Source organism: Sorex araneus, chromosome 1 (assembly GCF_027595985.1).
Source record: "Sorex araneus isolate mSorAra2 chromosome 1, mSorAra2.pri, whole genome shotgun sequence".
Taxonomy (NCBI): Eukaryota; Metazoa; Chordata; class Mammalia; order Eulipotyphla; family Soricidae; genus Sorex; species Sorex araneus.
In genome coordinates this window covers 379,352,361-379,365,187 of record NC_073302.1, presented here as the reverse complement: position 1 = coordinate 379,365,187, position 12,827 = coordinate 379,352,361, and the positions used below count along the sequence as shown (strand labels likewise).

General features: G+C 35.7%; 1 protein-coding gene across 2 annotated transcripts in view; it reads right to left on the bottom strand.

The window, feature by feature from the left end:
- Positions 1-12,827, bottom strand: part of THSD7A (thrombospondin type 1 domain containing 7A) — a 465,946-nt gene that overhangs the window by 25,065 nt on the left and 428,054 nt on the right. For both annotated transcript variants that reach the window (XM_055121051.1, XM_055121083.1), the window contains exons 16-21: positions 11,140-11,293; positions 9,505-9,649; positions 7,157-7,272; positions 3,343-3,460; positions 2,875-3,020; positions 2,279-2,453 (exon numbers count right to left, since the gene is read on the bottom strand). In XM_055121051.1, the coding sequence (XP_054977026.1) occupies positions 2,279-2,453; positions 2,875-3,020; positions 3,343-3,460; positions 7,157-7,272; positions 9,505-9,649; positions 11,140-11,293 (854 nt within the window). The remainder of the gene's footprint in view (positions 1-2,278; positions 2,454-2,874; positions 3,021-3,342; positions 3,461-7,156; positions 7,273-9,504; positions 9,650-11,139; positions 11,294-12,827) is intronic.

Sequence of the window (12,827 nt, the reverse complement as noted above, 5' to 3'; positions counted from 1 at the left end):
GATATGTCTTAGAAACATTTTTATCCCTTATGAATACTACTTTGGGTAACTCAGTTTTTAGCCATCTAGAAGAAACTATAAAAATTGAGATAAATTTCTTTCAACATGAATTATTTCACTTCAGTGATCACAAACTGTATGGAAAAATACATACTTTTTTACTTCTAGCAATTACTTCTATACTCTTGAGAGTATACTTTGCAGCAATACTCAAACATCCTTTAATGCTAGCATGAATTACAGAATTATCATCCCAAATCAATCCATGCCAAACTTTAAAGATTAATAGTAGTGAATGAAAGGCATTGCTTTGTACTGATCACACTCTATTTTTACTATATAAATCACTATAATAATAAAACCATACTATGTCTATCCAAGATATAATTAAGTGCATGAAATATATTTCCTACTTCATTCTTTTACTCTTCAAAACTTATTTTCTCACATACTATTAGCTTCCACACTCCATAGAGAAAATCAGAAAGAGAGTAATTGGAATGAATAGATTGCAACTTATGAAGAGCATCCCTCTGGATTTATAATTGCTCTAATTACAGTGGTATGTTAGATTTTAGTCTGTTCTCTACTGTTATGAGATCTTACTTTCCTTTGTCTGATTTACTACCACAGAACTCAAAATTAGGTTTACTGATGTTATGGTAAAGTTAGTTCCTGGCTCTCCCTTTATCTTTTTTGGTTTTGGGGCCTGATTCAGTGGTGCTCAAGACTTAACTCCTGGCTCTGTACTCAGGGATCACTCTGGATGGGGTGACTGCAGAATCATATGGGTTGCCGGGGATTGAACCTGGGTTGGCAGCATGCAACGCTAACATCCTATCTGCTGTACTCTCTCCTCAGCAACAGGCTTTTCTTTTGGAAGACTGTGTCTGTTCATCTCTCACAGTTATCTCTGACCTTTAGCCTAGTACTTCAACTACAATATTCAAGAAATAGCAAAAGTAATGGCGGTAACCTTTAACCCAATGTTATACAAGGGTCAACTATATATCCCATAGTCTTGATATGTATTGTAACTGAGACATTTTAATGTCACTTTATTGTATCTGCTATAATTCTAGTTGGTTATAATACAGTTATAGGTAACCTGCTTTTTTCTAAATGCTTTAGTTATTGTCTATTTAGCTGTACTTCCTGTGTTAGCTGCAGTTCATCTATGTACAAATTTGTTGATTCTACTCAGGATTCAGAGTAAGCTTTCATTATTAGGAGTTTAATATTTCAGCCATTATGTGTTTAAATATTGCCTCTCAAAAAAAAAAGATTACTTATCACTGTTAATGATAATGTAAATTGACCCACTCTGTAGAAAACATTACGGAGAGTTCTGAAAACAAAACTTACATTATCTAGCCTTTTTGTTACTAGCTAGCTATCTATCTGAAGAACACAAAAACATTAATTTAAAAAATATATACTCACATGTATGTCGATTGCAGAATTATTTACAATAACAAAGATTTGGAAACCTTAAGTGCCCAAGGACAGATGAGAAGATAAAAAAGAAGTGGCAAGATAAGCAGTAAGTACTACTCCACTGTGATGAAAGATGATATATTGCTTTTTGCCACAAGGATAGAATAAATGGCATCATGCTACATGAAATAAGCCAAAAGCAGAAGGACAAATACCAGATGAGTCTATTCACATGTGACATATAAAGAAACTAAGCAAGGGAAAAGAAAGCTTTGAACAAAAGCAAAACCTTATACTGGGATGACAAGACTGTTATGGGCGAGTGAGTGGGCTGAAAGGGTCCAGTGGAAAGAAAGGAAATTGGCACTTTGATGGTGGGGATATCTGGGGAAAATGGCACCCTTAATCCATACAAATAAACATTTGCAAACCTCAATGAAGTTGTTAACCTCAGATTAAATTAAAAAAACATGCTGCCTCTTGTATTCTATTTTTTTCCTGCTGGAAATTTTAATTAGATGCAAGGCCTATCCTAATTTTCTCAACTTTCATACCTTTCCTGTCAACCTTAACAGCCACCCACTGCAGTCACCCTTACAGAAATTAAAAACTCCTGGGGCTGTGTGCCAACAAAGGTCACACAGAGATCAGGACTCTATCCCCATCTGACAGTATGAAGACATCCCATCCACACTCCATAGTTCCTTACTGATGACACTGGGTATCCAGCAGTGAGAAAATCAGTCGATATCCATTAACTTATGCTATATGTGTAACCTGCTCCTGACCATAATCTTGTTAAGAAAGGATCAAAATACTAATTCTTTTCTGCTATTGTTACCTGGGCAAGGCTGAGTGCAGCTTTCCTCAAGAACCATTTTCTTATTGCCGTTTACGGTGGGTTCAATGTCAGTACAGAATTCTTCATCTACCACTTTGCTGAAATCGTCAGTTGACCCATCATTCACTACACAAGAAATGTTTCTTGTTCTGGTTCCTTCTCCACATTGGGCATCCTGGAATGGAGGATCAAATAACTAACTTGGAAAATAAAAATAATGCTTTAGTGAGTTCATCACTTACAGTCATCTCTGCACCACTGATTTTGATTTATGAGCAGTGAGAGAAGCTGTTGAAACCCTAGGGAAGAAGTCCTTTAGGGCACTAGCTACAAAGCATACAATGAGCAATTTAGTTGTTTTTTAGCTAAAGACAGCCAAATAAATTTTCATTAACATGAACCGTCTCCAAATGACTGTGTAAATACAGGACCAAAAGTATTTGCTATAAAAATGAATTAAGCAGTCATGCCATGCCAATGCACTAAAAATCTTTTAGAAGTCATCTGTAAGTTTTGAAAAATAATCCTGAAGCCACATATCTGAAGATAAATTTGAAAAAATCACGTTTCTATGCCACCTTCTGGAGATTTGGTACCTGTACTTGACACGGCGACCATTGGCCATATTGCCACTGATAACACGGCTTCACTGGACAAGGCTTAGACTGCTCCATCAGGCCAGGGCATGGTCTTCCATCACCCTGAAAGGGCTGGGTCACTGTTCGCTTCCGGATCATTTTTCCTTCAACAGATAAAAGAAAACAACAAAGCAATGTGATGGACAGGTTACAGTTGTGTCAACATGTGCCATTTTCAGGAAAAGGCTTATATAGGTCTTTCCTGAGGAGATCTTTTCAGAAAAAAGATCTTAAATCTTTTCCTAAGGAAATCTTTCCTTACAAATAAGGCTTAGCTGTGTTGGAAAGACATTTCCCTCCACTTTCCCGCCACCCAGTCACCCAAATTCAACCTTTCTGAAGAGAAGCCAAGGTGAATTAGAGCGAAAGAGACATTTTCATATCTCTTTGACCAGTCACTTCATGCTAATTAAGCGACAAACCAACCTGTGAGGCCACATGTTTGAGAACATTCTGACCAAGGAGACCACTCAGAAAGCTGGCAGTTCACCGGGCACTCTACCATGCAGGAGGTGTTCATCTGCCAGTTCTTCTCCAGACCAAGCTGAAAGGAGAGAAGAAGGTGTGACAGGGGCCATGGCCATAATGTATCATTGATGGAGGAGGGAAGGGAAAAGAAAGAAAAAGAAGAGGGATGGGAGGAGAGAAAGCGAAAGTAAAATGCATCATAGAAAACCATCTAGAGAACATGCATTTGGTTAAATAGGTAGCAATTCAACCCAGAAAAGGGGAGCAATAAAACAGGTTTGTTGGGAAAGCCCTTCACTTGACAGACATTCTTTAATATTTAAATATGTAATGAAACTGTAGGTTTTTATCTCTAGCTAGGTTTGCATCTTCAAAAGGAAAGAAATAAGTGTAATCATGATTATTTCTCATTCAAAACCAAGAAAGTTTGAAGAAATGGAGAGATGGTGTAGCAATTAGGTCCTTTGCCTTGCGTACAGCTGACTCTAGTACGATCTCTAGCCCACTATAAGGTAACCCCGAGTCTGCCAGGAGACCTGAGTACTAAGCCAAGGGTAAGTCTTAGGCACTACTGGGTGTAGCTAAAAAATGGGGAAAAAAAGGAAAAATAAAAGGAAAAAATCCCAAGAATATTAGAGTGCTAAGCTACTTTAAAATAAACTCTTGGGACATGCCCAGCTGTGCTCAGGAATCTCTCCTGGCAGGGATCAGAAGACCATATGAAGAGCCAGGATAGAACCCATGTTGACTGTATGTACAAAGCAGCTGACATGCCTATTGTACTATCCCTCCAGTTCTTAATTTAAAGTTTTACAAAGATTTTTCTCTTCTAAACCTAATATTAGCAGTTAGATGTGGCATAACTTACCTACTTTGGAATTATTTGCTTATTTAATAGTGTGCCATTTTTTCGCACTGGGTTCCATTAGTTATCACTATAAGTATTCTTTAAACTATGAGTTTCAGGGAGCCAGAGTCATAGTACAGTATAAAGGATGCTTGCCTTGCATGTAGCTAACACAGGTTTTATTTCTGGCTCCCCATTTGATCCCCTTAGACCTGCCAGGAATGATTCCTGATTACAGAGCCAGCAGTAAGGAGGAGCACAGCTGGGTGTGACCCTCCTCCCTCCGAAAAACAACCAAATGAATAAAATAAGTTATGCATTTTCAAACTCATATACTATATGTTCAAACTTTAAACAGTTTATAGTACAAAGTAGTATTGAAACAAATTTAAATTTATTAGAGAAACATAATTTTTTTGAATTGTTAATCCTTGGCATTTTCAAAACCTTTTAAATTTCTGCAGAAAAGATAAGTTCATGATGTCTAGTTCAAACAGCATAGACAGCAAAAGAAAAAAATTCTGAATTGTTATGTTGCACTTTAAGCACAGTTTTTGGCTCTGACTTATCTAGCCACTATTAGATGCTCAGATTACTTCTTTATGTACAAATCTCTCTGCAGGGACTTCTGTTTTATTCTTACTAATATTCTTGACAAAGCAAAGTACCTAATTTAAAAGCTTTACCATATCACTTAAGAAAAACCTCCTAAAGTCACTTAAAGTCACAGGAGGTTAGAGCTTTGATTCAAGGTGATATACTAAGAATAATGTTATATTTATGGAAAACAATGGTTTGTTTCATATAGAGGTTGATTTGTAAACTTCAGCTACTACTAACTTCCTCCACTAAAGAGAATATCTTTTTACAGACATTCTGAATACTGACATAAAACTTTTAAACTACATGTTATTTTCTCCCTTACATTTATGATATACCCTTCATTTTCTCCCCTCTGTATCCGTCTCTTAATCATTTCATTATATTTATATATATGTGTGTGTGTTCATGTAAATAAAAAGAAATGTATACAGAGATGAAAGAATAAGAAAAAAATCTATTATTAGGTATCAGATAAGTTAATGTCTTAAAAATACCCAAACAAAATACCATGTAAATGCTAGATGGTTTTAACCTCAATTTTCCTCTTTGTTTGGATATAATTCTACAATTCTTCTTGGCCGTTAGAGAAGCAGCAAGAATGAGCTACTGCTGGTGCAGTGAATGCAGGGTTTGCACATGCAGGTGGGCAATCAATCCATTGTTTAAAAAACATAGCCAGCTTTTCTCAGGGCTATTATTTAATCCTACTGCATCCATAGGGATGGGTAAAATGGGATATGAGTTGTTTAATCCAATTCCTGTAGAGGAACACTGCTCTCCCCGAAGACAATCTTTTCTATAATGTGATGATTTGAATCCCTAATTGTCCTTGCATTATTCAAACACTATATTTGTGCACAAAAGTGTACTTATCTAGATTACTGGATAATTAAACTTAGTTATGTCTCAGGTTTTTACTCACATTTTATTTAAGAAATAAAGGATGTTACTTACACCTTTGTCACCTCATCACATGAGGCATTTAAAAATTGATCTTGGATAATTTGGGTTAAGCTTTCAAAAAGCTCTCAGATCTACTCATTGGATATTTCATTTTGACCCAGGAGGGTATTTAGATGTGTATTTGGCCACCAAAGGGGATATATTTAATCAACTAGAAGTAGACTACCAAGTTTCTCAGGCAGCATGACTTAAAAATCTTCATTAATGTAACTTTTAATGGTTACATATGCACAATATTATTAGTTTTTAGACAAAATGGATTTAATTGTGAAATTTCCAATTAAATCCAAAGTGTGTGTGAACAGGTTAAGTTATAAGATGATATATAGCATTTGTTAACTAAGCAAATTGTCATTTTCAGCTCACCTGAGAGCTTTTTCCCGTGGACAGAGATGTAAGAAAGTTAGGTAGGAATGATAAAAATATCAAATGGAGTTAAATATTTCCACGTGCAGTTTTCCCACAGGAATGATAACATAGGAGTCTCCAGGGCTTATAATAAGGCCCAAGATATGTAAGCATTAGTCTTGATCAGAGTATCTGCTGTATCCTCTGAGGTTGCAAGCGCCTCCTTTTGTGTTCCCCATTTATTCAAGTCTCCTGTTTCTCCTAGTTTATATTTAACTCAGTGGGTCTCAAATGTTTGAGAAATGAAAACTGTAAGGATAGTGCATGCGTTTTCCATATAGCAGTCAGAGATAATAATTATAACATGAGCTGTAGCTTCATGGAAATTAAGAAGGGCACAAAACAAATTTTCTTCGTTTTATGAGATCATTATCTAGAAATGATGTTAATTTTGTAAATCAGGAGATTAACAGTATCTGAGCCTAAGAGATACCAATGTCAGAGCCCATTCTTTTGTTTGAATTCCAAGAGCTCTCTAATCCAGACCTGAGTATTGAAACTCTCACAGCTGGGTATTTGATCCTAATATCAAAATCTGCTACCAAACCACATGTGATCAATGTTTAGCAACAGAGAAGATAAATGATGGATCTTGGCAGGTGTCCCAGGCAACACAAAAATTCACACAAAATTACAAAAGATGATGAGTAGTCTGATTAAGATTTATTGCCTTTATTTACCTTGATTACTTATTGTTCCCTAAGCATTACTTTCAGAATAAGCTAATTAGCATACCTTTGGTCTCTAAGTAGAACAAAATACAGGAAATTAAGCAGAAATCAGTAGCATTGGACAGTGTGTCTTTTCAAGAGAGTGCTTAACAGCCTCTAAATATTGCTGAAAACATCTGCTGGCAATGGGCTGCACGGGGCTCAGGTCACTTGGCTCAGCATGAATTGAAATTATTAGGAATGAGTTTACTCACAAAGATAAAACACAGCATCCACTCACCTCTTCACAATATTTCAGGTCAACTGACCTCCCATCACTTCGAACACAATCCAGCATTCTTGTCTTAATACCATTTCCACAAACCGCCTTCTCACTGAGCTGACATGTACTCCAGTCTGAAAGGAGGGGAGCCCATCAGAACAGAAGCTATGCATGAAACAGATTTCAAATGAAACGCTGATGACCTGGATCCCATATTTAATTCACAACTGCTTCTTCTTAAGCCCCACAATCAATCATCCCCCATGCGGAGCATATGGGTCCCAGCTTTGAACATATCAGGAGTCAAATGGAATTGCTGGGGTTGCACATAGCTACGGGGATTATTCTTAAAGGCAGATGTCTACTTGACAATCTTGACAGCTAGGCATTTGGAGATATTGTAAAAATGGCTTTGGCCTGCAGATCAAATGCAACCTTAAAACTTTCTGCCTAATATAATTAGAATTAAAATTAACTGTTACTTTTAATTTGGCCAAATCATCATAATTTTACTATATGGTAATTATATTACCATATTTGGTAATTATATTACCAAATCTATTGCACTGTTGTCCCATTGTTCATCAATTTGCTCAAGTGGGCACCAGTAATGTCTACTTTGTGAGAATTATTGTTACTGTTTTTGGCATATTGAATATGCTATGAGTTGCTTGCCAGGCTCTGTTGTGCAGGCGGGATACTCTCTGTAGCTTGCCGGGCTCTCCAAGAGAGAAGGAGGAATGGCCGCATGCAAGGCAAACACCCTACCCGCTGTGCTATCGCTCCAGCCCTTACTGTCCATGCTTAGATTATTTTAAACTAGCATGAACATTTCCAAATAACTTTGGCTATATTTAATTTTTTTCAAGCCTAACAAAACACTTTTTCTTTGTCTATCCAGGTTAACATAGTATGTCTAAGAGAACTGAGATTACTTTGTATTCTCAAAGGGAATTTTAAAAGCTGAGAAACCCTCAAAAGTCAATATTATTTTGATTGAATTTTACTACTTTACTATTTCCAGCCCTTACTGGAGTGATAACACAGTAGGTAGGGTGTTTACCTTGCACGAAGCTGACCCGGGTTCAATTCCTCCGTCTCTCTCAGAGAAGCCGCCAAGCTACTGAGAGTATCCTGCTCACATGGCAGAGCTGGCAAAGTACCCGATATGCATTCGATATGTATTCGATATGCCAAAAACAGTAATAACAAGTCTCACAATGGAGATGTTACTGGTGCCCACTCGAGCAAATCCATGAACAACAGGACAACAGTGCATTGCTGATTGAATTCTTTAATAATAAAAATAATTACAAATCTATATGAAAATAAAACGGTATTCATTTGGTGTCCACGGTTAGATTATTTTAAATTAACATGCACATTTCCAAATAACTTTGGGTGTATTTAATTTTTTTTCAACCTAACAAAACACTTTTTCTTTGTCTATCCAGGTCAACATAGTATATCTAAAAGAACTGAGATTACTTGGTATCCTCAGAGGGAATTTTAAAAGCTGAGAAAGCCTCAAAATTCAATATTATTTTATGCCACTTTACTACTTCTAGAGTTTATTTCAGAGTGAAAATTACTTGGCATGAAGAAAGTCAAAGTAAGCTTTAGTATTGTTCCAATTCACATAAATCAACAAAATCTCTTACTAGAGTAAGAACCTTCTTCATATATACTGAGGGTTAAGAACAAAAAGGATTTGAATGAAGTCTGTTTTCTGAAATAATACTCAGCTAACCTCTTTTGTCTGTATCTTTTATAATATTGAAATTTATTTTTGTACTCTTTTTTATTAAACTAATCACATTTATAGACTGTGACAACACAAAGAATTGTCATCTTAGTATGATATAGTGATCAAACATTTAATGAATAAGAAAAATGCCTTTCAATAAATCTGATACCACTAGGAAAGAAAAATCTTCTTTGCACCTTCCCAAAGTGGGAGGATCATTTAGAATATTCAAAACTAACTTAAGGACTAATATTTGTGCAATATTTTCATTCCTTTCCTTTTTAAATTCACTATATCTTGATGTCTATAAAAAAAAAAGCAGGCATGTGACTGACTTGGGTTCAATCACTGGCATCCCATAAGGTTCCTGAAGACTGCCAGGAGTAATTCCTGAGTGCAAAGTCAGGAGTTACCCCTGAGCATCACCATGTGTGGCCCCAAACAAACAAACAAACAAACAAGATAAATAAAGTGGACAAATATTTTAATAAGAATTGTTTCTGGGAGATATAGGATCATGACCAAATGAATAAAGATAAAGATGAACACTACTGACAGGAAAGCTATAGATATGACAGATTTGGACTTGAACTTTGAGACCATATGACTAGCCCCGTACCTGTTACATTATAATCATAGTGGAAGCAGTTTTTGTTCAAGTTGCATGGTTCCTTCTCAACAGTATCAGGGCAGGCTCTTCCCTCATCGGCAGGATGTCTGATAGGAATAGCTGACCTTTGCCGAAAGCTGTTCTGATTACAAGGCTGATAAAGAACAAAAGTTAATATCTAGTCACACTGAGTTAGTGTACTTATCAGGGAGCACTGGAGCAGGAGTTAAAACATTTGGGTCACTGGTCAACTTGAACAACCTCATCATAATTCAGTTCTTTTATCTATAAAAGTACAGTGTTAGAAGAGTTTTGATGCCTCACCTAATCATAGATTACTTAACAGATGATGTGTCAAATACTAATAGACCCATCATGTTACACACACATGGTCATATTAGTATAGATCACAAAGAAAACAATTAGAATCTACTCAATGGATCATCTCTCTAATGTAGTCTGTTGGTCCTGTAAAAGAAATTTTAAGGGTCATACTACATCATGCCTTTATTAACCTTTATGTTCCTAATACACAGGTACATATGCCAGCACACAAGAACAATTTAGGACCTAAAAATCTGAACTTGTCATGCTCCCACTTTGTGGTTTTTCTCTGAAGATAATTTTTTTGTTTTTCAAGACCAGGAGCAATAACTTCAAAATTAATAAAAATTAATTTCAACTGCATGAAACAGTTGCATCTTTATTGCAGTTTAACCTGTGTCTAGCCAGGTTAACCTGCTTCTAACTGCCAGCTCGACTTTGCTCCTGCTGTATTGGCTGATTACTAATCAGCATCTTTAATAATGTGCTTTAGGACAGATAGTAAATGAATTTCTCCTTGCAAAGATAAAGCACTTTGAAACATCCTATATGGTATTTCAGCAAATTAATTCTGCTCAGATGGATTTTCCCCTCTGCTTCTGATGCCATCTTGAAAAAAAATATATAGTATTTACAAAGGCACACAGGGGTAAGCCAAATTTTCTACATCACAAGCCAGTTATATTTAAAATGACTCTCCAGGATTCTGGGGGAAAGCACATACTAGCTGTTGGAATTCAGAAGCTTTGTATGATTTGAAACTCAGTTGGCTCACCAGGTCCAAAGAGTCAAGAGAAAGTGTGTGTGAAAAGAGATTCATTGACTCACAGCTTTCTTCTTACTGCTTTTTTTACCAGGTCTTTTGCATTTTAGTGTCAATACACCTACTGCTGTAACTCCACTGTGGAAAAGGTTATTTCTACTATTTAAATAAAGTGGAATGGGCAAAAGTAAAGGATTACAAGAGCTTGATACCATAAAATTACATTTTACTACTGCTTCATTCTTTTTCTCTTTAGCTGGAGGAAGTCATTACTACCACTGTAGTTTTTCACATGCTGTGTATCTATATGCCCAAACAAAGGCACTGCATGCTGGGTTAGAAGGATGGTAGTGGAACAGAATGTTTGCAAAAGGTCTAACTGTTCTATCTGAGTAGACTGTGCTGACTTCAAAGGACAAAGTCATAAAAGGAAGTGACTAAGAAAACACCCTGCTTTGGTAATCACTTTTGTAACTAATTTAAGCTGTCTAACTGAGAGTTTTAAAGTTTAGTAATAAACAATTGAGCAAGCTCTAAAAATAAATGGTTAATCTCACCAAAGCGCATCGAGTCCACGGACCCCATTCAGATATCACACAATCCTCCGGGCATGGTAGCTTGCATTCTCTAGAGCCCAGGGGCATCTCTTCTGGGTCACAGAGATAATCCTCTACATGGTCAGAAGGTCCATCTGCTGTGTTCTGCATGCACCTAGAAGAAAACATACAGAGAAGTGAAAGAGCCAGGACAACTGTAACCCTTGTTAGAATAATTGGCTATTTTCAGGACATCATCATGGTGTTAAAGGGTGGGGTGGAAATGAACGAATGAGTTTATCCATTAAGACATTAAGTGGATCTCTTTTTCCCATCAATACTTGCACTGTTTCAGCATGATTTAAAAATCACAGTTTAGATGCCTCTTTATAATCTTTTAAAATAGCAATGAATATGTATTTGTCACTTCTGTTTGACTTTCTCTGAAGAGAGGATTATTTATATTTAGATATTTTGGTTGCAATTTTAAAACATAATGTACTTTTTCTTTGGAAGAAAATGATGGATTCTGTAAAGAAGGTGATTTTATATCTAATAGAAGACAAACAGTGTAATCTACTTAAGAGGGGAGTTTCATCTTACTTTTGAAAGTAACTGGTAAAATTTATTAAAACTTTCCATTTAAAAAGCAGCGAGGCCTCCTATCTATTAAGAACTTGTTTAAAAAGCCAGAATTGTTAAGAAAATTAAATAGTAATAGCAAAAATTTTCTAAATGTGGTTATTTGATCTTTATATTATTAGTTTTCTTATAACAGAATAAATTCAAATATTTTATTATATAGCATTTTGCTGCAAGCAGTTATAAAGGGCTCTTTACCGTATGTTGAGAATCCAATTAATGTGGTTAGACCAGACCTCAGTTTACAGTTAATAATCTCTCTGGGAACTTTCCAAGTAGAAGAAAAAGTCTTTATCCCTCATCTATAGCTCAGAGAAGGTCAACCAAATTAATAGGTTTGAGACTAGAACTGTATTGCAGGGGGATGAAAAGGAAGTCTTGAGCTCTTAAGCCTCTCAAAACCACTGCAATGTTTTAAAGTGTCAGTTGAATTATATTACTAATTATACCTGGAATCTTAATTTTTCTTAGGGATTTACCAGCAATAGGAGCATTGCATCTTTACAAACACACTCTTCAGAATCACCTTTCTACTAGACAGTCCTGTTGAACTCAGGAGAAATGTTTCCTGAATGTACATTCAAAGATTGGAAAAGTTGCTATTGGTCATGCCTTAATTAAATGTATGGACAGGAGAAAACAAAATCCCATCTCTGCATTATTTTGTGTATAATATAAATATATAAACCAGCAATTATAAAACACACAAAGATATATTTAACTTATTTCATGGCTTAAATAAAAACTAAATTATAATTTTGGGTGGATATTTTTAATTTTGTAGGAAAATGTTTGACCTCTGATGGCATTTAAATTACTATTTTAAGAAGGCACAGAATAGACAGATGTGACTATTGAAAACCCAAAAGTTGCATTTGCTGCTAAGAATGGATTGTATTCATGGCGCACCATGTACAAAAATAAACTTGGAAAATTAGCTATTAATCAAGATTTAAGTATAGATGTTCAGTACTCTAGTTACACACATAAACTTCATTTTCACAGTCCATCTTAGTTCTTGGTACATGGATAATACATTCATTTTAAGAAAATCAGAATGAAATGTA